At 42.0% G+C, this 27,999-nt stretch overlaps 1 protein-coding gene across 1 annotated transcript; it reads left to right on the forward strand.

Moving 5' to 3' along the window:
- Positions 1-391: 391 nt before the first annotated feature.
- On the forward strand, positions 392-27,998 carry EIF4E3 (eukaryotic translation initiation factor 4E family member 3). The gene is made up of 7 exons (XM_080995912.1): positions 392-748; positions 14,757-14,829; positions 17,860-17,954; positions 20,849-20,909; positions 21,871-21,937; positions 26,017-26,172; positions 26,287-27,998. Exons 1-7 carry the CDS (start codon positions 549-551, stop codon positions 26,331-26,333), a joined length of 699 nt encoding a protein of 232 aa, XP_080852038.1. The 5' UTR covers positions 392-548; the 3' UTR covers positions 26,334-27,998.
- The last annotated feature ends 1 nt before the right edge of the window (position 27,999 follows it).

The raw sequence follows: 27,999 nt of genomic DNA on the forward strand, positions 1-27,999 counted from the left end.
TGGATGCTCAAAGTACACACTATAATTTTCTGCGCCTCTGCCCATCTAACAAAGCTGGTGTAAATGGGGCAAACCCAATGAAGGCAGATGAGTTTAGGCCGAGGTAGAATCTGAAGCCCAGCTTCTCGAACAAAACCAACACCCATCCAGATTCAATTTATTGTAACGGCTTAGTTTTAAACTCACTTATGGCCAGTTAAATAGCGGGCAGCGAAGAGAGTGTGTGTGACAAAAATCCACCCCGGGATCTGCTCAAAGGACCAGCTGCGCCTCCCTCCACTGTGACGAGATTGAATGGAGGAGGCATGGGTGGGAGAGGAGACTGCAAGCCGCTCGGGGCAGGGGGCCGCCGCTCAGCCAAAGGCGCTATAAATAGGCGAGATCCCCCCAGCCAGCGACAGAGCGAGCGAGGCCTGCCCGCTCGGCGTGCCAGATTTGCAGCGGGCGGGCAGGGCCCCCTGCTGCCCGCCGGCTGTGTACGCAACAAGGCGGGCTTTCGCCGAGTGAGGCGGCGCTGACTCAGCCTGGGCCGAAGGAAGCGCAGGGCAATGGCGCTCAGCCCCCCCGAGAGGCAGCCGGGCCCGCCCGAGCCCCCGAGCCCGGCAGCGGCGGCGGCGGCGCCACAGCAGCACCAGGCGGACGACGAGGCCGACCTCGACCCCGACCCGCAGCAGCAGCTGAGCGGCCTGGAGCCCGACGCCGGCGAGGGGATCCCGCTGCACTCGCCGTGGACCTTCTGGCTCGACAAGTGAGTGCGGGGCCGCCGGCACACCGGATGGGGAAGGCGAGCGGCAGGAGGAGGAGGAGGAGAAGGAGCTCGCGGCGAGAGCGCGCGGCCTGGAGCTCGCCTCTCCCGCGCCGGTAGGGTGGGAAAAGGCGCGCTGGAGGGGGCAGCCACGGGGGTGGGCGGCGTAGGACCGGCCTTTGTTCGTCGCCGCCGCCTCCTCTCCTGCTCAGCTCGCTCCTTCCCCGTCCCCACGGCGAATTACTCCCTTCTCCGCCGAGGGCAACGAAAGGGGGGGGTCTTCTCTTCTCCAGCCCCACCGATTGCTTCACTTCGCTTAACCCACCCGGAGCTGCTGTTTCTACCCCCACCCCCACCCCGCAACCAGCCCTGGGCGCCCTCAGGCTCGCTTTCTCCTCCTTGCTATTTCCAGGGCTCTCAACGCGAGTTTTGAACTCTTGAGAGCCGGGGATCATCCCTGTTAAGCGTGTTGAAGTGATAGGGGCTCTTAGAGGGAAGTGATAGAGGCTCATTTTTCCTGACTCGGTGGTATCCACACACAATGCACGCGCGGATCTAGCTTGCAGGCAGAAAAGGCAACAAGTGCAGCTTCACCCCTCCTCAAGGTTTGAGACGCACAAGAGCCTTGGTCGGGTGGGAAAAGGGCAACATTACTCGGTGGGTTGCCTTGGGAAAGGCTCGCCTCTTAGGTACCCTAGAAGAACTTGGGGCATGCTAGCTCTTGTGTTTTTATCCCATTGGGTGGCATTTCTGCTCCGCTTCCCTTTGTTGCCAGTTTCGGAACTTCTTTTTAATGCATCCAGCACTTAAGGTGGTTTGTTTATTGATTTAAGCAACCTTCTCTGGATAGTTTTCAGACCAGCTGCTGTCTGGAAATACATCCCCAAGGACATGGATTCCCTAAGCTAAAGCAAAGCAAAACAAAGTATTTGTTTTGCCCTGGCCTCCTTTGGGAGGAAGGGTGAGATATAAATTTAACAATAATGTTTTTTAATTGCATGTACCATAAAACGGGCCTTGATGAGAAACGTATTGTCATGTGCACCCGGTTTTCCCCACCAGTGACAAGAAGTTAAAAGGGGTACTGCTACTTCTTTTGCATCAGTGGACACTGCAGTCCACATGCTTTATTAAAAAAAAAAAAAAAACCTCATAAGGCATAAATTGAGGCAAATACTTAGCCATTAAAAAGTTAGCCATAATCCTTTACCCAATATCAGAGAGGGGTCATGCCACCCTCTTACCAGCTAAACAGTTTCTGTCTCCCTGCTTACCTTCGAGACTGCTTACTGTTGTTTTCCCCACTCATTCTTCCTAATCTTCCCCTCAGACCCAACCCCACACGTAAATTTGACGGGGGCACATCCACACCCATTAAAGAACAGTGGGGCTGCTATCCTATATGCTTTTACCTGGGAGTAAGTCCCACTGAACAAACATGTAGGATTGTGTTGCAAGGTTGTTCTGTGCCACATTACGGAGTCACTTTAGAAGTCATCTTGGGAGGGAAAGCATAGTGGTAATATATGTAATATTCACAATTTAGAAATGACTCCTTTTTCGCCCTTTAAAGGTGTGTATTCCAGGTCACAGTGCAAACAGATGACTCCTTAATAACCGTTATCCATCCTATTTGGCATTATCTTTCTGTGCATGCCTGTAAGAAACTATGGTGTTGGTGAAGTGGATTATAATGAAAGTTAGGGAACTAGTGGGTGGTAGTTATCCTGGATTAAATGCAGATTATTTATTCTTAGGTTTCACACACACAAAAAGACACTTACTGAACATATATCAATGGCAAACATTATTTCAACACAAACCTTACAATCCGTGCTTGATTGCCCCCTTCCTTTAAAGTCCTACGATGGGCAGACATTCAACAGGTGAAACTTTTTTACAATTTTGGCAATTTTTACAAAGGATTAACTCTTCCCTTCTCATTAAGTTTTGTGTTGCTATTTTATTTTATATCAACCCATATTCTTGAAATATCCTTCTATGGTTGAAACTTTGATCTGCTCTTAACTGTCCATAATTTGCAACATGATCTCTTCCTACCTTGTTTTTCATTCACTGCTTTAAAATAGAGCTGTCTGAGAATCCATCCTTCCCTCCACTCATTATAAAAAACAAACAAACCTTGGTTCCCCTCTCTGTTTTGCTAAGAAACCATAATCCTTTCTTAAAATCTCTATCCGGTGTTTATTTTCCACAAGATTCAAAGCCATATAAGACTTGATCCCAGTGTCTCTCACTCCAGATCCACTCCTCCAGGCATTACAAAATCAGACTGACATGCTTGCTTTCTTATACTGCATCAGACTACAATTGGTTGCTTCTTTAGCCTTGCTTTTTATAACTCCATGATATCCCAGTACTTGTCAAATGACACACACGCACGCTGTCCATTCGGAGCTTGTCATAGGTGGTTGGCTTGTTTTCCTGTACCAATCTGCTTTTGTAACTTGAGAAAGAAACATGTCCTTGAGGTATAAACAGCTTTCTCTGGCAAGCTACATAAATCCTGAAATGTTCTTATGACCAATTGCATTTTATTAGCACCTTTTACAACCACTGAAGGGTTTGCTGAAATGAAATACTAAGGGACAAGCTACAATGTGACCATGGTAGTTTTGTGTACTTAAAAATGGAACTCTGATATCGTGAAGATAGTGGGAAGTGCATCTGATTTTAACAGCAAAAGGAACACATGGGTGAGATTTACCTCTCACAGCCAAAGTCACTTGATGTATTAGAGCTCAGCAAAAGTACTTGGGAAAGAGGATGCAAGGAGGTAAGGAAGTAGCATTGTTCACTTCTCATCTGAGTCCCCATGTTTGCTGCTAAAATCACATCTCTGCCATCTCATTGTCCACTTAAACTCATCAGGAAATTATCCTTTTTAAATTTTCTCATAGCTTGTAGGCCAAGATTGCTCCTGCTGCCTTTGAATTATAGCCATCTTACATTAGGTATTTTAACACATGGCAGGGCGTCTTGCTGTAGGATAAAGAACGATCTAAGCTATCTCACCTTACAAACCCCTTCGGTATAATCCACATATTGATTGTAGAAGCAAGCAAGGTGCCCAAAACACAATGTGTCTGCAGGCCAGGAATAGTTCAGCAAAACCATTCAAAAGGCCTTGGGCAAGCAAACCAAGCAACAAAAAAAGTGACGAGAAATCTCAAGGGTCGCTATAAGCCAATATTTATATTATTTAATACATTTATATCTCACCTTTCTCCCAAGTTGGGATTCAACAGATGTGGCACTGAAGATGATGTTAGGTACTTTTCTGTTGTTGCTTTTTTAAAAAAAAGTTCCCCCTCCCCTGGGACTAATCCATAGAATCCAGTTTTCACCAGTTACATGAAGTACCCAAAAAGTTAATATCATTGATTAGATACATATTATTTAGGTGATATATATTTGGTTATATACCGTGGTGGGGGTATCAGTGAGTTTTGTACTAGTTTCTTAAGGGCAGGAATTGTGAAGGAGAGATAATATTTAAGCGTGCAGAAGTAGAGGACAGGGAATCAAATCTCTGTCCAGATTGTAATTTACGTCCTAAGTCAGGGGTATAGCCAACATCAGGCATCGGCAAACTCCGGCCCTCCAGATGTTTGGGACTACAATTCCCATCATCTCTGACCACTGGTCCTGTCAGCTAGGGATGATGGGAATTGAAGTCCCAAACTTCTGGACGGCTGGAGTTTGCCTATGCCTGGCCAACATAGTGACCGCCAGATGTTTGTTGTACTACAGCTCCCACCCCTGACAGTTGATCATTCTGAACGGCACTATGCTGGCAACTACTGCCCAAAGCCGTTAGCAAAAGCTGTTTTGTTCATTAAAAAAACAACTCTTCATACTCTTGAGTTTCTATGATTGCTATCATATTATGTGTTGGTTTCATGCATAATTACACTCAGGGAGCCATCTAGATATTTACAACCTTTCATTTCAGTTGTCTGTATCTCATGTTTTTTGAAAAAAATAAAATATCAGGCCTTTGATGATACAAATCCTTCCAAGGTTGTTTAATTACTTGGATGCCAACAGTAAGACATTACTGAAAGGTAACAAACCCAAGATCAGCTTGCAGAAATGCCACCAAAGTGAGTGAGACTCACATAAATGGAATACTCTGAAATTTCTGTACATGCTGGTTATACTGTTATGTAATATGCCGCACAAGCAGAGAATCCCCCACTCAAGATATGCCTCCTAATTTGAGGGCTACTTTAGCAGGAAGTCAGCCCACTGCACGTTTTCCATCACAGCCTTGTTTTCAGTAAGGAAACATTTGTAAAAGACTTTTCTTCTGCGGTTACATCAGTGACCCTATCTGACCCCAACCTGTTCTTAGAAGCCATAGTCTTGAGGACAGAACAGGGCAGCTGGGCACTTGCTGAGGTTTATTATTATTTAGATGATTGGAAATTAGAGTACTGTAATTGGCAGGCTAAGTCTGGAACAGGACTCCTCTTCTGCCTTCAGTTCCACCCCAAGTTAATCTGGCCTTCTCACATGCAGAATAGAATCTTCTGAAATACTTTTTGCAGAGGTGGGGAGGCTGGGGCCCTATGGATGCTGTTGGATGCCAGCTTCCATCAGTCCCAGTCAGCCTCACCACTGGCCAGAGATGATTATGTGAGTAGTAGTCCAACAATATATGGAGGGCCAGTGTTTCCCTGTTTTAATGACTGGACTAAAGTGAGGTGGTCACATTTTGCAGTGGTAGCAGTCCATCTGAGGCATGCATAAAAGCTAGGCCAGCTTAAAAGGCCCATCTATTCTGCTTAAACAGTGGCCAGCCAGATTCAGGTAAATTGGTTCTCATAATAAATACCAAACACATGCAAATAAACACATGCCAATAGCAAGCACAATGCCTTCTTTGGTTGTACGAAAGAGCAGAAGTCATTGGTTCGTATCTGGGTCGCCCTCCTCTGCACATGTTCCAGCTTCACCTGGTAGGTAGTTTGGCTAGATTACTGGGACCTATGGTCCAGGAGGTAGGATGAATCCCCTTTGGGTCAAAGCACATTTGGCGTCTTCCTACTTGGCAGATTACGACTGCACAGCCTGCAATTGACACAACAGCTCTGTGGATTGAATGTGGTTAGCTTGGTAGCCAAAGTGACAACCTTCAACCTTACAGGCTATTCTACAAAAGTTACCAGTTTATTTACCCAGTCATATGTTAGCTATTCATGGCATTTAGATTTTGTGGAAGAGAAGAACCTGTTCTTCCAACCAAATTACCCCACCTGATTGCCAAGTGGTGAATCTTGCAAGCTGCTGTGTTTGGCTGCTTGAATCATTGAATCTTGGAGTCGGAAGGGACACCAAGGGTCATCTAGTCCAACCCTCTGCAATGCAGGAATCTCAGCTAAAGCCTGTGGACTTTTAACAAATATTTGTATGCCACTTTTCCAGACAAAACCCATCCAAAGCAACTTAGCAACAATAAAATTACTAAGAGTAACTGACAAAATTGAAACAGACTCAGAACTCCTGCTCCTTAACCGTACTCTAGATTGCAGTCAGTGCTAGTGTAGGCCAAACAAAACAAATGGTTATTTAAGGCCTTCTGAAAAGCCTTTGTAATCACATGCTGCCACTCTACTGGGGGTGTTAATAGTGTGGAGCCACCACAGAAAAAGCCCCCACTCTTGTGATCACCCACCTGATAGATCCAGGAGGTTTTCACAGTCCAGGGGATGCCCTCAGATGCTAGGGCCTCACTTACAGGAGGTATAAGCCTCTCACTTAAGTATTCATAAGCAAGGGTAGTATTGCAGATACAGCACAGTCCAAACCAGGGGTTGGCAAAAAAAAATTAGCCGCGGGCCGGTCCACTGTCCCTCAGACTTTGTGGTGGGCCGGAGAAGCGGCGCTGGGGGGGGGCTGGAAGAAGAGGCAAAGGGGGGCAAGTAGTCCTCCTCCCCAGCCCCACTTACCTTCCCAGGGGCTGCCGTCGCTGCTGCTTCTTGTGGGAAGGCAGAGCGAGCTCATCCGCTCCGCTCTCTGGCCCACAGGAGTACCAGAGTGGTGGCGGCAGAGTGAAGATGAGCGGTGTGAAAGGGCTGGCTCCGGAGAGGGGCTGTTTAAAATGGCGCCCAGCCAGCTCAGCCCAGCCCCCTTCCTCCTCTAGGCAGGGCGGGGAGAAGCCAGGAGGAGGGAGGGAGGAGGCGCCGCCGCCACGGTGTGTGTGGGGGGGAATGGAATGGCGCGGGGGGTGGGGAATGGTGCAGCCCGAACGAATAGAATCCCCATGCCGATCCATGGACAGTCCGCGGGCTGGATCCTGAAGGCAATTGGGCCTGATCTGGCCCCCGGTACTTAGTTTGCCAACCCCTGGTCCAAACAAACCAGGATCAAGCATCAAGAATCAGTCTAGGTTCAAATGTGATCTAGGGAGAAAGGCAGCAGTCCAAGGGCAGATAGTTCAGGTAAGGCAGAAAAACTAGGAGCTAGAGACCTGTGTTATTCCCAGCAAGTGGCAAGCTGGAGATGGAGGCCTTATACTAACTAGCCTTTTAAACCACACCCTGACCACCAGCTGCTAGCTAGTAAGGCCCAGAACAGTTTAGGGGTTGTGGGGTGGAGGGAATAGGGGATAAGTATCATTGTGTGAGTGGACTTCCTTCCATGCACACATTCCCCACTTAGTGCTACACTGAATTTCATCCACAATCGTAGAAATAAACCTAATGAGAATCTGCATCACTCTGCATAGTACTGTTCTGTATGGCATTGTTATAGTGATCAAAGAGCCTCTGTTCCAGAAAGAGAGAGAAATAAAAGGGAAGAGGTAACTTGGAGAGCTTCGTTTGTACACATCACCACCTACAGGCACACCTGACATTTGCAGCACAGTCATTTGAAGTTTGTTCTGTCACTCCCCTCTGCATAAGGGGAGAGGAGGGAGGTCATAAGACTTGCAAAACCTGATGCACATCTGGGATTAGCACATACTGGATCACCAGTATGTGGTTGTGGTTTCCAGGAGTCCCGGCACCTTTGTTACTGCTAGAAATGTTAGTAGTAACTTGAACCAGAATTTTGCAATCTGATTTTTATCTCTCTGTGCTATTGCACCACATTCTGCTAATTGTGAAACATTAGATTTTACTATGTATTTGTTTAATATTACCGTACACTTTTTGCACATTTTATGATTATAATTTTGCATGAAATGTAAAGTACATGTACATTTTTAAAGAGCCTGACAAATATTCATGATGTAGACTAAAAACTTAGAAAATATTTGTTTCACCTAGAATATTTCTCTGGGGTGTGTGTGGGGATTTATGGTGCTGTATGTGTTATGCATGGTTAAAAAGACAGGGTTGTAGTTAACTATCTTTTACTTGGAGTAGATCTATTGAAATTAATTGACCTAAGTTAGTTGTGGTCACTAATTTCAGTGTGTGTTCTCTGCATAAAAGTTGACTACAGCCCACTATGAGTGAGTTAAAAGCACTGTAGCCAGATGTTATTTAACCAAAAAAGGTTTAGTTTAACATGTTAAGTAAAGGTTTCTCGTGTTCATTCAGTGACAGGAAATTTAATTGAATTTGTACAAATATTTATATACTGCTTATTCATAAATGATATCGGAGTGGTTTACAACAGTCATACTTAAAACTATACAATAAAAATAAGAATATTTTTAAACCAGAGATCAACTAACTATTTCAGAAGTGTATAAATTGCAGCTGTTAAGGGACACACCCTTAACAGACATGGTGTTTAGACATCATTTGTATATTATCCTCTGCTGTTGCTAGTTCCAGTTTCACTGGAATAGGTTAGTTCTTATTCCACCATGAAATAGGGTGACTGTCAGTGGCCATCTGACATTTGCCCTCTTAATTTCAGGGAAGTGAAAGTAATGAAAGCCTTGTGGAGTAAATTACTGGCCAAAAACAACTTGTTGTCATCACCATAACTACGTTGAGTGTCTTCTGAAAGAGACTGTAGGAACCGCTCAACAAAATTTGTTTCAGGCATGCACTGTTGTCTGATTACAGTGGTACCTCGCAAGACGAATGCCTTGCAAGACAAAAGACGAAAGGGTTTTTTGTTTTTTGAGCTGCTTCGCAAGACGATTTTCCCTATGGGCTTGCTTCGCAAGACGGAAACGTCTTGCAAGTTTTTTTTCTTTTTTCTTAACACCGTTAATACAGTTGCGACTTGACTTCGAGGAGCAACTCATAGAACACGGTGTGGTAGCCTTTTTTGAGGTTTTTAAAGACTTCGGTGATTTTTGAAGCTTTTCCAAAACTTTCCCGACACCGTGCTTCGCAAGACGAAAAAAATTGCAAGACGACAAAACTCGCGGAACGAATTAATTTCGTCTTACGAGGCACCACTGTACAGTTACTTAATTTGCACTGAAATACCATTCTCAGCCTGGCAGGCCAAGGTTACCTTTGGAGTGCTTACAGAATGTTTCCACATCAGTATTAAATTGTCCCCTTGGAACTCTTTCATGGACATTTTGATATTGCCAAACTTACTTTGTTGTGCCAAGTCTCTCCCTCTCTTCTTCCAAAACGTATTTTAGTTTGCTGGAGAAAATAGTTTAACGTTTAGGTGGGAATGTCAACCTGGGCCCAGTGCTGGCCTGTATGCCAATCCTCTATAAAGTTAATGATAAATCTTTCATTGACATAACCAGATGTAGACAATGGCAGCCTTTGGAAACATATTTCACCATCTGATATAGCAGGAGAGCTACATTTTGTCTACACTGTGGGGCAGATTCAAAATGAGGATCATTTTGCTTCATGGATTCAGCACTTAGGTCTGTTTCACACCAAGATACATGTATGTATTAAGGTAGTAGTTCTATAAACAGAAGAGCTTCACTTGCAGAAGTAAATTCATACATCAAGGCTGCCAGGCAGACCCTCTTTTGCACCCATCTGCTTGTTTGTGTTTAGTGAGGGTTGGATAATCCAGGATTTAGTATGCAGCCTGTGTTGGACAGGGCTGCACTCCTCACAGGAAGTTGCCTTACACCAAGCCATGTCATTAGTTTATCTAGCACTGATAGGGATGCAGGTGGTGCTGTGGTCTAAACCACTGAGTTTGCCGATCAGAAGGTTGGCGGTTCAAATCCTCGTGATGGAGTGAGCTCCCGTTGCTCTGTCCCAGCTCCTGCCAACCTAGCAGTTCGAAAGCACACCAGTGCAAGCTGATAAATAGGTACGGCTGTGGCGGAAAGGTAAACGGCGTTTCTGTGTGCTTTGGCTTCCGTCGCGCCAGAAGCAGTTTAGTCATGCTGGCCACGTGACCTGGAAAGCTGTCTATGGACAAACACTGCCTCCTTTGGCCTGAAAGTGAGATGAGCACCGCACCCCATAGTCAAGTTTGACTGGACTTAACCGCCCAGGGGTCCTTTACCTTTTATACCTATCTAGCACTCTATTGTTTGCACTGACTGGCAGCTCTCCATGATTTCAGACAGGGGTCTCTCCAGCCTTTCCTGGAGGTGCCAGGGATTAAATATGGGATCCTTCTGCATGCAAAGAGTATCATAGAATAGAATAGAATCATAGAGTTGGAAGAGACCACAAGGGCCATCGAGTCCAACCCCCTGCCAAGCAGTATCCTTTACTACTGGGGCATTGCCCAGCCACTTTTAGGATGCAGAGTTGTAGTCCATCTGTCTCTGCTTCTAATCACTGCTGCTACCTGATCATCCAGGAGTCCTTTGTCTAGGTTTTGTTGGCTATTTCACAGATTAGTTGGGCTGCAGAAAGCGTGCTGGGGAGACCACACATTCAAGAAATGCAAAAGTAACTTTTGCTTGGTTTAATAACAAATAAAGTGATACCTCGGGTTAAGAACTTAATTCGTTCTGGAGGTCTGTTCTTAACCTGAAACGGTTCTTAACCCGAAGTACCACTTTAGCTAATGGGGCCTCCTGCTGCCTGCACGATTTCTGTTCTCATCCTGAAGCAAAGTTCTTAACTCAAGGTAATATTTCTGGGTTAGCAGAGTCTGTAACCTGAAGCGTATGTAACCCGAGGTACCACTGTAACAAAAACAAAAATTCCTTTTACACTAAATTACATTATATCCATAAGTGTGACCCATCCACCAAGGTACTGAGAGAGCTACATGCTGCTCTTTATATACTATACCCAACAGCTTAATTAACATAACAGCACCTGCTATACTGCTTCACAGCTGTAAAACTAGGTCACGTTATTTGCTCTGGCCCTTAAAGACATACAAATCTCGTGAAACAATAATGAAACCTAAAATTTAAAGAAACCATTCAACAGGTTTGACTATTACACCACCTGTGTTCTTTCCTGGAGATGACTGACCTGGCCACAGTCACACATGCTTTAGTAACCTCTAAACTGGATCCCCGTAATGTGCATTTGGTGGGACTGCCCTTGAAAAGCATCCTGAAACTATGCTGTTTCTTAGTATTGTCTGAGGCAATCTGCAGTGAATCATATATCTTTTACAATTTTTGCCCATTTGGGTATTTCCCCCTCTTTAAAATACAACTTATGAAAGTGTACCAAAGAAGCCTGTGATAGTAATAATGAGTAGATCACTAGTAGATCACTAGTAGGTTCTCGGGAATCTGTTTTGTGTTAGGTGCAGCAGATGGAAGTTAATAGTCTAAGGCAGCTAACTAGAAGCTATCAGTTTGGGGGAAATCTGACTTGAGTGCATGTGCATTTTCTAGTTAAGTTTTTAATAAGATGATTCAGCATCTCTCTTCAGCATACCAAAGGAGAAATCAGTTTTCTCAAGCTGTTGTAAAATGACATGTGGTTCATCGCTATGTGAGGCAAATTACTGGAAAAATCTCTGTTCTACCCGTACTTTAAAAATAGTTAAGATAGCTAAGATTTCTGCCACCTGCAAATGTACTGAGTGCTTCTCCAATCAACAGAAATAGTATTTGGAACTAAAAACAAGAGGCGTGATCCAGAGAGATGTACAATTAGAAGTGAATTTTGCATGTCTAGCCATTCCAACAGTCAGCCATTGGTTTTGATGTTGTACGTTACCTTCTTTTCAGACAGAATCTAAATCCACTCATTCCCTATATTGTCATGGATTTGGGTTGCTTTTTTAAAATAAAAAGTTGTAATGTAATGATTACCTCTGGCTAGAGCAAACATTACAAGAAGGGATACTTTTTCAGTACATTAAGCATTATTTCACTTTCCATCTGTTTATGAAACTGTTAGCAGAAGACACGTAGCTCCAATCACACATTCATTTGGCTCATCTTCTATAACAAAGATAACATAATCTCTTTGCTATCCTGAGTTTGGTAGTCTCTTTTGAAGGCCCAAAAGATAGCTTGCTTGATAAATTATCCCAATTTGGAGCTTTTCGTGGTACAAAAAAAGGGGTCAGTTCTTACAGCAAGCCAAGTGTTCCCGTTAAGTAGCTATAAAGGTGCGCCTTGGGTTTCAGTAATTCTGTAGGTGAGCAAAGACTGAATCCAAGCCCAGAGAAAACACTACCCCTTTGCTTCAGATACCGCTAATGGGATCTTTTTGCTTTGCAAGACTTGTCCATCTTGCTGCTATGGTTGTCAGCTTATGGTTGTAATTGGTTACTGAACCATATTGGGTGCATATCGCTTGCATGAGATTAGATAGATCCTGGTAACTCAGTAGTCCAGGCATAGGCAAACTCGGCCCTCCAGATGTTTTGGGACTACAACTCCCATCATCCCTGACCACTGGTCCTGTTAGCTAGGGTTGATGGGAGTTGTAGTCCCAAAACATCTGGAGGGCCAAGTTTGCCTATGCCTGCAATAGTCTATAGGATGCTGTTCAAGTTAGTTTCACAATGGAGAAGCAACATTATTCCTCCAGAGTTAGTCTCTTATAAAAAGTATTCCAGGGTATCTGTATCCAGTGTTTTGTTTTTTGGTGTTTTTTTTGGGGGGGGGGGTACGCAGGGGGTACGCATACCCCTAAACATTTTGTGAATCTAAGTTTGGCCTCATTGGGGGGCAGTATTTCAATATGAGTAGGAAAATGAGAGTATCCCCCAAACATTTTTTAGAAGAAAAGCACTGTCTATATGGATAACTTAACCAGAAGTATATTGTACTGTATTTGTACGAAATTTATGCAGGTATATTTAAGACCTCTGCATGGCCCGTTTCATTATGAGAACAGGGTCCCATGATAAAAGAATAAAATAGTTAAAAGAATAAAAGAGCTTTTATTCTTGTCTATAGACAGGGTCTTGCTAGATTTAGAGAATGTGGCCATCTAGTGGCACAGATGTAAAATGAATAGAATAATTTATTAAAACCCCTGTGTTGTGAGAATAATGCTTCTTTAAGCCTTGTGAGATGCAGAATATGTTTAAAATGCAGTGGTACCTCTAGTTATGAACTTAATTCATTCCGGAGGTCCGTTCTTGACCTGAAACTGTTCTTAACTAGAGGCGTGCTTTCACTAATGGGGCCTCTTGCTGCTGCTGCGCCACCAGCACACGATTTCCGTTCTCATCCTGGGGCAAAGTTCTCAACTTGAGGTAACTCTTCCAGGTTAGCGGAGTTTGTAATCTGAAGCGTTTGTAACCTGAGGCATTTTTAACTCGAGGTACCACTGTATATCCCTGTGGCCAGTGCTTTTTCTTTCTTTAAAAAAAAAAGTTTAGGGGTACTCTCATTTTGACTCAAGACAACCACCATTTTACAGTTCAAATTGGGGGAAATAAATACAGTAAATGGACAAAAGTACAGAAATTCACAAAATGTTTAGGGGTATGGGTACCCCTGTGTACCCCCAGAAAAAAGCACTGCCTGTGGCTAAAATAAGGATTGAAGCTAAAGAACGTCCGTGGAGGTTTGGGTGGATATGGGCAGCCCACCCTCCTCAGACAGTATTTCTTCCAATTTGTCAGTGTTCATCATATTTACAAAGAAGTAATTTCCTACTGTATTCAATGGAGGCAAGTGTGTTGCAGTATTATGCTTCTTTAACACCCTCTGAATAGGAGATAAACGGCTTAACTGTGCAAGATTGGAACTTTTAATATTTTTATTTAACAAAACAAAATGTGTGCATGTTGCTTTTCTCCCAGTATTATTATTATTATTATTATTTTCTTTTAACAACAACAACGCTTGTGATTATAGTTTAGAAAAAAAAGAGGGAAATTTCTGGATTCAAATAGAACTTATGCAGAATTACAACGACAAAATGTCTGTAAAATTAAATAAAAACTGCATTCTATTTCAAAATGAATTAACCAAATTGAAAAAGAGGATTGGAAGGAAGGGGGAAGGGAGAGAGAGAAACAAGAAACTATATCATCACCTTCTGACAGTAGATGTAACCACCCTCCCCAAACCTGACTTCAAAACAGAGTAGTTTGTTTTGTTATGACTTCCATTTTTCCTTCCACCCACAAACCCCGTGGTATTGGTAATTCTCAAACACACAGCTTCGTTGTGAAACAGAGTTGGGTGATCACACAAATATATTGATTAAAAAAACCCCACCAAAATATATTGATCAGATTCACCATTTTACCATGTCAACTTCCATAATGTAAGTTATGGTACCTGCTCTCATCGTATAAATGTATTTTAAAAGCATGCTTTTGTGTTGTTATAATTATTATTACAGTGGTACCTCAGGTTACAAACACCTTGGGTTACAAACACTTTAGGTTACAGACTTCACTAACCCGGAAGTAGTACCTCGGGTTAAGAACTTTACCTCAGGATGAGAGCAGAAATCGCACGGTGGCAGCGGGAGGCCCCATTAGCTAAAGTGGTACCTCAGGTTAAGAATGGTTTCAGGTTAAGAACTGACCTCTGGAACAAATTAAGTTCATAACCAGAGGTACCACTGCATATAAATGTGTTTCTTTTCATAAATCTGATGAGTGCACTTACTATACCGAATCTTTAAATATATGGTTTCTTCCTCTCTCTCTCTCTCTCTCTCTCTCTCTCTCTCTCTCTCTTTTTTTCAAGGTCTCTTCCTGGGACAACAGCTGCTGAATGTGCATCAAATTTAAAGAAAATCTACACAGTACAAACTGTACAGGTAACAAAGATGCTGCATATGAGAATTTCATGTTGCAGTATAAAATCCCAGATATTATCGATAGACCAAACAGGTTTTTTTTTTTCCAGAGCTGAGATGTAACTTCTAATCTAACAAAAAATTTGAAAAATCAGTCAGTTTGGTTTATGATAAGGCATTGTATTACGATCAGTAGAAATTAGGGAAAAAATACTTTCGCAAACACCCTTTACAGGTCTAAAGTCATTGTTATTGCAGGAACAGAAAACTTATTATGTATCACTGAGTTTGCCCCTAATAAAATGATCATTCTTTGTATATTAAATTTAAAAGTATAGGTTTTTTTAAAAAAAGAAAAAGCCACATATTTACTCATTTACTTTAAAAAAAATTTTTTGTCATGAATGGATCTATAAGTTGCTGAACTGTAGGGAATCCAGCATCAGTTTCTGCTAGTTTATGATAAACAGGCAAAAATTTGAAGCTGAGAACAGAAGAATTCCTCAGTGCTACAGTAAAACAAAGAAAATTACTGTGTAGTCTAACTTGGTCTCATCACAGTGTCAAGCAGACACAGAAAGTGCTCATTTTCAGGAAGCGGGGGTTCTGTGAATACTAATTTTGGTGCATGAAACAAAAGGAATTGGAGGCCGTGTGATGTAAAGGCCTTGTCACCATGTTGCAGTACAGATGTGCAGAATCCCAGGCTGCATTCCTGCTGCCAGTGTCCGCTCCCCATCTTTTGAGGCCTACTCAGGAAGACAGAAATGGACCCACCAATCTGTATAGACCAGACATCAACATGAGAAAGCCCACAAGCAAAAAAGGCACTGAATAATTCTCCCTTATATTGTGGGAAATTCCAGTGCCGCCTTGGAAGCAGAAATGCAACCTGCTCTTGCATTTGAAAGTTGTGCTGTACTTCTTGTTCTCAGTGTACAGGGATTGTAATGATCTGATTCAAGGTTGTGTCCAACAACGTCATTGCATGAGTGGAACAACGTCTGTTTATGCCTTGGATTGTAGCTCCCCCCCCCCAGTGTGCACCCCCAACTTGCTCTGGAGAATTGGGGGGTCCCTTAGAGCAGATATTTGTGGGGGGAGAAGTTCTGTTGCACAAGTGGAAGATGCTCCCCCCACACAGTGATTTGGTTAGATGCAACCAGCTGTACATTGTCTTGCATGAAATTCTTCCCTGAGTAGTCTCTTAAGTTTTACTCAGAACAGATCTGTTGAAATCACTGGACATAACATTGTTGTTTCGTCGTTTAGTCGTGTCCGACTCTTCGTGACCCCATGGACCAGAGCACGCCAGGCACTTCTATCTTCCACTGTCTCCCGCAGTTTGGTCAGACTCATGTTTGTAGCTTCGAGAACACTGTCCAACCATCTCGTCCTCTGTCGTCCCCTTCTCCTTGTGCCCTCAATCTTTCCCAACATCAGGGTCTTTTCCAGGGAGTCTTCTCTTCTCATGAGGTGGCCAAAGTATTGGAGCCTCAGCTTCACAATCTGTCCTTCCAGTGAGCACTCAGGGCTAATTTCCTTAAGAATGGATGCGTTTGATCTTCTTGCAGTCCATGGGACTCTTAAGAGTCTCCTCCAGCACCATAATTCAAAAGCATCAATTCTTTGGCGATCAGCCTTCTTTATGGTCCAGCTCTCATAACTTAGTCACGTTCTTTAATTTCAGTGAGTCCACCGTGAGCAGAACTTAGTTGAATACCACCCATAGTCTTTAGTTTGGGGGAGTAAAGGCCAGGTAGGAATATATGCACATGGTTGTCTTGAAGATTTTGCACCCCAGGATTCCTCTTACCCAATTTCTTAGTAGCAGCTAGTGGCATAACAGAATTTCTCTTCTCCATGCACTCCTCCCATGCACACTCAAAAATCTGTACATTCAGAAAATAAAAAAAACCACAGAGCAGATATGTGGAGGCACATGAAAGGGAAGGTGAAGATTCATTGCCGAAACAGAATTCATTCTGCTTGTTCAATGGCTTCATTGGATGCAACCCTTTGAATGTTCAATGCAGAACTAGTTAGCTATAGGTATACTGGATAGTTGTCCTTTCAAAAATAATAATTAAAAAGCATGCTTAAAATGTCATGTTTAAAATCATTGTTTAAGATGCTTATTGTTGATTCAATTCCCTTGTTGTTTAGGATGTTGGGGGTTCCTTGTTTTCTTTATGAAGATAACATTATAGCTACAATTTACTTTAAAATGTGTTAGTTGTTTTGCTGAAAGTTATGGGCTGCAAGTTTAAGTGGTGACTTACAAACTCATCTGAGAGGGCATTGAATACAGAACTGTTGCATTATTGAAGATTAGTTGTAGGCTAGTGGCTCAGTTTCTACCACGGTGGAAGAAAACCAGCTTCCTTAGGAAACACAACTGGGTCTAGTTCCAATACCTTGCATTTTGCTTGAAACTGTTTTACTTGGTTATTGCTTTTTAAATCACTGTACAGTGGTACCTTGGGTTAAGTACTTAATTCGTTCTGGAGGTCCGTTCTTAACCTAAAACTGTTTTTAACCTGAAGACCACTTTAGCTAATGGGGCCTCCTGCTGCTGCTGTGCTGCCGGCACACGATTTCTGTTCTCATCCTGAAGCAAAGTTCTTAACCTGAAGCACTATTTCTGGGTTAGCAGAGTCTGTAACCTGAAGCGTATGTAACCCGAGGTACCACTGTAATAGTTTTGGACTGTATCTTATAGTAACCCACCCTGGCATATTCTGGTGAAGAGCATATAGGAAATCAAAAAGTCTTGGTGCAGCTATCCTTCAGGTTAGGGAAGCATGTGGAAAAAACGAGAGCAACACCCTGTTCCCTATTTCTGAACATGGAGAGCTCTCTTATACCAAGTCAGTTCCTTGGACTGGCAGTGACTCTCTTGCAGGGGGTGGTCTTCCTTATCTGGAGATGCCAGCGATTGAACCTGGCACCTTTTTCAGGCATAGCATGTGCTGTACCACAGAGCTAAACAAAGCAAGGAAATGCCGTGCTGTTATGTGTGAATTTACGAAGTGTAATAATTCTCTTTAGATCTTCTGGAGTGTTTATAACAATATTCCTCCTGTGACAAACCTGCCTCTGAGATGTAGTTATCATTTAATGCGTGGAGAAAGACGGCCGCTGTGGTATGTTTATATTCACATTATTATGGCACTCTGGGCACAAACTGCATTCATTATTTGTTTATTTACTTGTAAGTTAGAAGAAATGGGGAAAAAAATAGAAACAAAAGTGGAGAGGCAGGGGCAGGGGGAAGATCAGAAGGTTATTTTTTAAATAAAAAACAACAACTATGTTTAGTAAACATGATAAATTACACTGAAATGGTTTTTGTTTGCCCATGGTGTTTTTTAAACGTTAATATTATGCAATATGATTTTCGCATATAATTGCCTAAAAGTAGGCTTTGCAAAATCAAGTTAAAATATGTTGAAATTTTGGTTATTTGTGGCAAGTGCTGCATAGACAAGGCTGGGCTTCAGGGAGCTATGCAATCAGTTGCCCTCTCTCAGCATAAACTTTGGATTTATGTTTCTTGAACAGTAGATCACTTTTTCATGTGGCAGACCACCTTTGAAATGGATACAAATGCAGAGATACAAGTGGAGTTTTGCGGGTGGTAGTGGTGGGGCACATCTTATGCTCACAAAGTGCAGTATCCTGCTGGGAGTGCTCAAGGTCTTGGACATGCCTGAAGTAGCCATGTCCAATGTATTTATAAAGGTAAAGGGTAAAGGGACCCCTGACCATTAGGTCCAGTCACAAACGACTCTGGGGTTGCGGCGCTCATCTCGCTTCATTGGCCTAGGGAGCCGGCATACAGCTTCTGGGTCATGTGGCCAGCATGACTAAGCCGCTTCTGGCGAACCAGAGCAGCGCACAGAAATGCCGTTTACCTTCCTGCCGGAACGGTACCTATTTATCTACTTGCACTTTGACGTGCTTTCGAACTGCTAGGTTGACAGGAGCAGGGACCAAGCAACGGGAGCTCACCCCGATGCGGGGATTCGAACCGCCGACCTTCTGATCGGCAAACCCTAGGATCTGTGGTTTAACCCACAGCACCACTCACGTCCCAATGAATGTATTTATAGAAATAACAAAAACAAAAAACCCCTATGGATCTTGCAGACTTGAATCAAACTTCTGCTTACTTGGATGTTGATGCTGACAACTTGCTCTTTTTAAAACCTAAGACCAAAATGCGGTGCACGTTCTTGTTACACGCACAATGTTTTCCCCTTAAAACCATGAGAAGAGTCTACTGAGGAAAGCAAGACAAATACTGTAAATCATAAAACAGTCTGTACAAATGAACGTGTTTTTTAAAAAACACACATGTGGTTTTTTTAAAGGCACTTGCTGCTTAAGCTGCAGTTCTGAAAAAAGTACTGGCCATCAATGGGGAAAGGCAACAAACCATTATGCCAGTCTTGTAGACTCAGGAAGTTAATGTTATGAGGGGCTGCATCAGTCTACAGTAGAGGTGTAAACATGGGCAGATTGCAAAAGTGAGCAACACTTGATAAAATTGCTGCTTTGGTGAGCCTCACCTAGTTTGCTGACAAGTCCCGCCCGCACATGATGCAAAAAGTCATTATACCCAAGATCAAGGTGAGCTGTATGTTTGGGCAAGTGTTTTTGTCTCTTCCGAAATTATTTTAGACTTGCTTATTGGGGATTTGTTCCCTTTTTTTCTATGCTAGAAGGATGCCAAAGGGAAATGAAAGCTGTTCTGTTTCCTTTCATACCTGCACTTGTATTTGAAAGCTGCATCTAAGAGGGGCCATAGTTTGAAGGTCATAATTGAAAAAATATGCTTGTTTCTTCTGAAGTCCCCTTGATCAAAAGTTTCACAGTCACTTTTTTGTAGGGGAAAATTGGTAGCACTAATGTCACAGCTAAGTCATTTCCTTTTAATTATTTTGATAGCGGCCTTGTTTTTGTCTTCTAATTCATGAAATGTGGTTTAATAATCAAGATTATAACAATGTTTGAGGAGTGTATTTATTATATATAATAAACCATAGACTTGCATGCCTTCCCTGCCTTTTTCACTTATTCCGAAACTTTCACCAGCGGAACTGCCTATCCACAACCCAGATTTTGCTTTAAATGGCACTAGAATGTATACTTGTATCATAACTGTTAGGTTCTGAAGTAGGGTTACCTAAATTGCAGTATATTATTCAACAAAGTTATTCTATTAGTGCAAAGACTTTCACCTGTGCACCAGGTATCCTCTCCCTATGCATCCTTCAATCTGTTCTAGAGGTTCCTCCAGCCCTTTGAAGCATATTGGGCGGGGCGGGGGGGGGAGAAAAGTCTCATCACGCAGGAAGATGGCCTTTGCACTGTTGGGACAAACTTGTTGGATATGATCCATGATAAATACATGTTTAGGTATGATCAGGCTATGTTCAGAAAAATCTTCTTTTCATGCACCAGCAGATTACTCAGAGTCTGCCTACCATTAGGCAGTGTGAAGCAGTTGTTTCAGGCAGCAGGTGCTGGAGGACAGTAGCACAATAGGTTTCATTTTTTCCTCAAAGTACGTCAAGTCCTGCAACTTCTATGAAGTATGAACAAGCTTTCCATTATTATTATTTTGACTGATTTATTGTGTTGGCTTGGGAAGGGGTGAAGAACTAAAGCAGGCATAGGCAAACTCGGCCCTCCAGATGTTTTGGGACTACAGCTCCCTTCATCCCTAGCTAACAGGACCAGTGGTCAGGGATGATGGGAATTGTAGTCTCAAAACATCTGGAGGGCCGAGTTTGCCTATGACTGAACTAAAGCCTGACCTGTTGACCACTAGGCATCCTATTTGGTCCTTTCCTATATTCTGAGAATTCCCTAGGCATTTCCCCCTGCTTCAGAGCTAAAAAACTTGCATTTATTTTTATGTTTAAATGAGGTAAGATTCTGGGCTGTTGGAATCTGTGCCTTTGCACTGTACCTAGGTGTAAAAAAATTGCCAGTCTGTGCAACCAAGCTTTGTTTTTTCCTCACAACTCAGGGAAGAAGAAAGCAATGCCAAGGGAGGTGTGTGGAAAATGAAGGTCCCCAAAGACAATACGGTACGTGCTTAACATTATATATAGTCGTACCCAGTTGGTTATGGTGATGCAGGTGCGTGTGGTCTACTTATTTAACTGTAAAGGATCACTCACGCTAAACTTCAGTTGTATAATGAGATGACCTTTTTTATTTTTTATCATGGATAGCTCAAGACATTTTATGTCTGCCAGTGTAGTGTAGTGGTTAAGAGCGGTGGACTTGTAATCTGGTGAACTGGGTTCGTGTCTCCACTCCTCCACATGCAGCTGCTGGGTGACCTTGGGCTGGTCACACTTTTCTGAAGTCTCTCAGCCCCACTCACCTCACAGAGTGTTTGTTGTGGGGGAGGAAGGAAAAGGAGATTGTTAGCCACTTGAGACTCCTTAAGGGGAGTGAAAGGTGACATATCAAGTTCAAACTCCTCCTCCTCCTCCTCCTCCTCCTCCTCCTCTTCTTCTTCTTCTTCTTCTTCTGCCTCTAATAGCATTCTGAAGTGTGTGTTGTTTTCTGAGCATCAGTCTTCCACTCATGTGGGTGCTGGCTGCTTAAAAGCGGCTGGCACTGTTACTATTTTCTTCAAATGACCGTTGTATATTTATCAGACAGCCAGTATCTTCACTTTTACTTTTGCCCTCTTTCCTGCCTATAGTATCTGGTTTGCTCCAGAACAAATTTGGATGCATGATCATTGAAGTTTTGATTGAAGTTGGTGTGATATCCAACTAAATCATACTCTGAGTAAACCCTATGAAATTAATGGGCAAGTCCACTGGTTTTATGGTTATGCTTTGAGCATGAATTAGCTGGATATCACCTGTTGAATATGTTCAAGTTAAACATATAGATATAATTTTTGTGAAATTGTAATAAAATGCACCAGAATAATGTTGAGGCTGTTGCAGACAGTATAGCTGTTCAAACTGCAAATGGAATACTTACTGAAATGTAACCAGCTTCTTCATTTTCTTGGTTTTTTGCTAGTCTGCAGTTTGGAAAGAGCTGTTGCTTGCTACAATTGGGGAACAGTTTACAGACCGCTGTGCAGGAGGTGAGAAAGTACTTCCTGTTATTTGCTTTTGTCTTGATTTTTTGAGCACCCCTTGCTTAAGTTTTAAGCATAAAATAGGTGCAGCACAGAAAAGGTTACTCATTGCTAGCATAACTTACAAATAAAAATCCCCTGCTGACACTTTTCATCCTATCAAAGCGCATTGTCCCTTTGCCTGATTAAGCCTAGGGAGAGGGATTGATTTTCTCCAACTTTGTTCAGGCAACCTCCATAATCCAAGAGAATTATCCAACTGTTTGATCCTTGCCAGGAAAAGAATGTAAATGTCTTCACTTGCCATCCTACTTTTTTAAAAAAAATAATAATAATATTTATTGCTTTTATACCTTACAAAAAGAAAAAAAGAGAAAAGAAAAAAGAAAATAAGAAAAAAAGCAAAAGAGAAAACAATACAATACAATATATAAACAATACAAAACGCAACATTAACATTAACACATTAAACAAAACAAAAGCAAAAACAATTCAAAAAAACACACATCAATATCCTCTCTTTCATTCCCTTGTTTCATCGACCTCCTCTCACCTCCCTTTTTGTATTCCATTTCTATTAATTGTTTCAGCAAATCCTTTCCATCTTTCTCTATTTTCTGTCATGTAATTATCTTAACATATTTTAACCTTATTTTCCATTAATACTATAATACTTATTTATACTTAATTCCTTAGAATATTTCTACTAAAGCCGTATAATTCCCTTCCAACATTTTTCTAACACTCATTAATTTTACATTATTTCCATATATAGATTTTAAACTTTTTCCAATATTCTTCCACCGTCTCTTCTCCCTGGTCTCGGGTTCTGCCAGTCATTTCCGTCAATTCCAAATAGCCCATCAACCTGGTGATCTTCTGTCCGAGGCTCTTAACTCTTTTCCAGGTCCCTTCTGCAAGTCTTCTTCATGTTTATACATGTACTTTACTTTGTCTTCTCCTGATCTTGTTCTTATTTTCCTTCCTTTGATGCTGAAAAGTAGATCTCCGGGAAATTCCCATCTAGCAATGTTTTTATTCCTTCTTGACAAGTCAGCCAAATCTCCATAGTTAGAACTGAAATTCAAAAGATATTTCCAGTCGTGGTTCAAAGTTCCTTCAAGTCTGGCAGTCCCCACAACTCCAGTCTCCTTCTGACCCAAGTCCAGGTCCCAAAGGTCAATCTCCAGTCCAAGCGGGGCTCCAATCCTAAAAATCTGACTTTCTCTAAATTTAGTCTTGGAAGGCATCAACTTATAATCATCAAATTGCAACTGTAAGGCTGGAGCTCTCTCCCTCACCACTTGTGCCGCTTTAGGTTCCACAGCAAAAACTTTCTCCCCTGCCTTCTCCTCAATTTGCCATGTCAAAATAGATCCCTGTATCAATTCCTGAATAATCTCTGTACTAATGTTGACTTTTTGTGCCAAATTAGTCACTTTTTGTTCCAAGTTATCAATTTTTATAGTCCTCGCATCCGTCTTCTTATAAAGCTGTTCCAGTGAATCATTAATCTTACAAAACGCAACCACTAAGGCTTCTTCTGTCAACATTCTTAACGATTCAAGGTCAATCCCAGATTCTCACAGTTTTATCTTGCAGGTGGAAAATTCCCCCAGCTCAGCTCTTGTAACAATTTCAAAGGCTTCCTCTAGGGGGAAACAATTTCTATTTGTATCAATCCTTTTAAGCACAGTTCAAACAATAAAGTTAGTTTCAATTTTCAGTTACTTTTACTCCTTTTTAAACGCAGAAGGAGACAATGGAAACAATGTATTTCTCTTCTTTAACTTACTGTCAGCAGACGATCTATTCACAGTCAATGAGCATATCTGAAACGTCAATCTTTACTAGCAGCCCGTTTCCAGGTTCAGAGCGGTGGTAATTTGACTTTCTTCACTCTCTCCTGCAGGCTTACGCAATCTTAAATTTCCCCCCTCTTCTCCTGCTTCCAAGGGGGGTTTGATGGTTTAACCGATGGAAGTTAATCCTTTATGTGAGACTTTCCAAGGCTTTAGCTTGCAGCCTCTTTGCTTCAATCTATTTACAAAAAGGCGAGGCGGACTTCCTGTTTGAAACCTCCCCGTTTTGGTGTCAAATTAAGACGTTTAAAAATCCAATTTTCCGTTCTACTCACGGGTAGTTGTTTTCAGATCAAATTGTCTACAGGAAAAAGTCAGCGCTCTCCTGCAACAGCAATGCGGCTTCACTCCGTGAAAGAAGCAGTCGATTCGAAGCACCGCGCCACTCACCCCACGTCGCTCCGGATCCCCGAAACCGGGTTTCCCCGCGAGTAGGGGAGGCGCAAAAGGTGCCAGCCGAATCCCACGTCCACAAGCTTCTCCCGCCTGTGGTTTTTAGTGGGTCTCCGCCTTCGCCGTGGCGGCCAGACCCTGATTTCCACGGAGCAGATTCCTCCCGATGGGAGGAATTCCTCCATTGCCGGAGGCGCTAACCCGGAAGTCTCCACTTGCCATCCTACTTTTGACATATCGGCATTGCTCGCTTTTTGTAGAATTTGTGGACAGAGAGTGGGAACAGGACTGCCACAGATCCTACACAAAGTGACTCAAAGGAAGAAGAGAGAACCTAGAGGAAAGAGGTTGCTCTTTCATTGGCTGCCATCACTTTCGGTCATTAACAGTGGAAAGGCATCCTCCTGCTGTGTTGGTTAATGATTTGAAAGGAGTATTTCTTGACCAAGTCAAGACAAATAAAGCATAAGAGGGTACTGGTGCTTTGGCAAAAGATTCTGCCTCCCTTAGTGCCTGATTATGCACCAACAGAAAGCCCGCACCACGCACTGCAATGAGGGTCTTAGAGATGTTAGGCGCTCCAGCTTTACACACAAGATTCACGAATCATGCTGATGTTCTTTGCATCTCTCTAGATTTCCGTGCTCTTATTTGGAAAACAGGCTTACCTTCAACAACAAAATACAAATTCTATTAAGTTTCATATAATAGAATATAAGTGTTACCAATCGTGCTTAGATTTAGTCTTAGTGATTTTGGGACCTCTTGTTTTATGTTATGTCCACTATATATAGTGATTGGGATGTCTAAATAGTCCCCCCTCCCCAAATAATTAGAGCAGACAGAATTATACTGGTGGTTAGGGCAGCAATCCTGTATACACTTACCTGGGTGAAAGTCCATTGAAATTAACAATTGTCTTCTGAGCCAGGCATTCAGCTACTGCCTGACCATGTTTGGTCTTTTTGTGTATGCATATAATATATAAAAATCAGATACAGGGCTCAGCTGTTTACATTATCCCCATAATGTGGTTTGTGACCTTTTTACTGGTCTGCACTTTTATCTGTAGTGTCATATTTTCTTACGTAGCACTTCTTGGGATAATGCTAGCAAATAGCATTAGAAATAGGATAGGTACTTTTCTGTGTTAAAATCTGAATTTGCATGATTGCTCTCCCTCCCCGACTTTGTATACCCAATATAGTACCAACCATAAATAAATAAATGTCCTTTTATAGGTACAGTTGTTTTACAGCAGGCATCCCCAACCTTCTGCCCTCCAAATGTTTTGGACTACAGTTATCATCATCCCTGACCACTGGTGCTGTTAGCTAGGGATCATGGGCATTGTAGGCCAAAACATATGGAGGGCCGCAGGTTGGAGATGCCTGTTTTACAGTGATGAAATAAGTAATATGTGTCAGTGGATAGTAAAATAAAATAATGTTATTATTTGATTGGTTTGGAAAGCCATGCAGGGTTGAATTACTTGCCATCTCCCAGACCGCTGTGGTTCAGTCAAACCAACAAAAACAAGCCAAAAGCACAAACAGGGCAACACATTTCAAAAATCTCTGTGATACGCTTAATACTAAAGTTACCTATTTATAGCTCATAATTATTGAGGTAGAATTTATACCAGTTACATGGGAAAGTTGTACACAAAGCATGTTTACAGTAAAGTTCCCCCACCTAACAGCATGTCCTTTAGGACTAATTTGTTGTTTTTTATTCATGGTGTGTTTTTGATTTGGGGTGAAGAGTCCATACTGGCTCCAGTAACAAAGATAGTTTTTAGATGATGATGATGATGCTTTCTCTTGGCAGGTGATGAAGTAATAGGAGTTAGCGTCAGCGTCCGTGATCGGGAAGATGTTGTTCAAGTTTGGAATGTAAACGCATCATTAGCAAGTGAAGCTACAGTTCTAGAAAAGATCTATGAACTTTTGCCCCAAACATCTTTTAAAGCAGTTTTTTATAAACGTAAGTAAAAATTGTGCATGTAGCGTGAAGCAGAGTACGCTGTCCAAATGACTTTAATCAACAAAATGTATTTAATTCTTGCATATTTAATAATTGCGTCATCTTGTCTTTCAGCTCACAAAGAGCACCATGCTTTTGAAGGTGGACGCAGGAGACATTAACACAGGAGACAGTCCTGAACTCAAGTTGTAATTTTTAGGTTTTTGGGGGTTTTTTTGAGATCATCACAGTGGAAAGATGGACAAAAACACTTGCAAAAGCACCACAAAGCCTGGTTATTTTAGATTGTTATATTCCTCTTGAGCTGGTGCTATTCAAAAGCAAGGAGTATTGCTGCCTCAGTTGCTGATTGTGATGTTTCCTTTCATGACTGCTTAACAAAAAAAAAGTCACTTTTACTTAGTATTCCTTTCTTTTTAAGGTAGAAGACTTTACAGTTAAGTAGTTTACTATACCTAGTTCAAATGCAAATATGCACAGGCATGATATGCTGCTCTTTCTAGACTTGCTGTACCTAGAGAAATTAATAGCTTTGTGAACCATGTTTTTCTGTAATACTTTGCTTTGAGACATTCCTATCATGTTAAGAGATACACACAGATTTGTCCCCCAGAGAGGTTGTAATTTGCACTGTCCTAATAGGCAGTGGGAGAAATCCAAGGGGAATCCTGCTCAAGCTCCATTGAAATGAATGGAGCTTGCACAGTACCTGGATTGCTTCCAATGTCCTCTGCTTATGCACTGATAATGCGCATACTGTAAATATATTTTAATGATCACTGAACAGAGCCCATAGACTGAAAATACACTTCTGATGTGACTAATTTTAAACTCCTTAGATACAAGCCCCTTAAAATAAGGGGCTGGTTCTCACTTGGTGATGGCCCATATCTGTCCTGAGAGCACAGGTAGACTTGAAGCTGGACATTGCTCGGGTTGAAGCATTGTTTGTGATGATGTATCACTGTTGATTTCTGTGATCATAGTCACACTGGAACAGATGCAGTTATGCTCATTGTGGTATGGAAGCTGCCATCAGGTGTGGAGCAGTCAGTTGTTGATTGGCATTTGTTTTTAGCTATTTCAAATACCTATGGGGGGGGGGAATGAATGAAATCGCAACTCTTTGTTCCAGAGGTGCCTAATATAGTTTGAATTAAAAATAATAATAAGTATAATATTTCTTTTTTTAAAAAACAAACACCAAAACTTAAACCCCTCTGCTGTGCTCTCACTTAAAATGGGAACATTAACAAATCTTCTTTAGCAAACTCTTTATAAAACAGATCTTCCCTTCTTACCCCCCTGCAATCATATCAAATGTGTTCTTCACCCATGAAGGTCAGTATCAAATGCATAGTAATTTTTATTGTAAACATAACTAGTTCAACTGTATCTAGTTGCAAGCTATGATGGAGCCTTAAATACATTTTTCGATAGAGAAGAAAAGTTGATTACACTTTGAAGCATGAATGTGAAAATTCTCAACATTAGTTTGTGTGTGTTTTCCTCCCCGCACTAATTATTGGAGTTTTTGTTCTGCTTTTTATTACAGTACCAAAGATTTATTTAGTTCCTCACAATGAGCTAGAGGAATGTGCATTCTCTTCTAGGCAGCATTACTGGATTAGCATTTAGTATTTTGGAAATCGTTCTGACTGCACTGATAACAACCCATTTAATCCTACAAGAGGCAGCCATTGGAATTCAATGTGTTTCTAAATGAATCAATTTCCCCTTTTTAATTTTTGTACTAGTTCATTTGTATTTATGAATTAAGATTTGTGCATATTAACTAGCATTATTAAAAGTTTTATAAACTCGTAC

Source organism: Podarcis pityusensis (genome assembly GCF_964106645.2).
Source record: "Podarcis pityusensis genome assembly, chromosome: 2".
NCBI classification, from domain to species: domain Eukaryota; kingdom Metazoa; phylum Chordata; class Lepidosauria; order Squamata; family Lacertidae; genus Podarcis; species Podarcis pityusensis.

Coding starts and splice junctions, on each gene's coding strand:
- EIF4E3 (XM_080995912.1), top strand. CDS start 549: ATGGCGCTCAGCCCCCCCGAGAGGCAGCCGGGCCCGCCCGAGCCCCCG. Junction 14,830..17,859: donor ACACAGTACAAACTGTACAG/GTAACAAAGATG, acceptor AATTCTCTTTAG/ATCTTCTGGAGTGTTTATAA. Junction 20,910..21,870: donor AGGTCCCCAAAGACAATACG/GTACGTGCTTAA, acceptor GTTTTTTGCTAG/TCTGCAGTTTGGAAAGAGCT.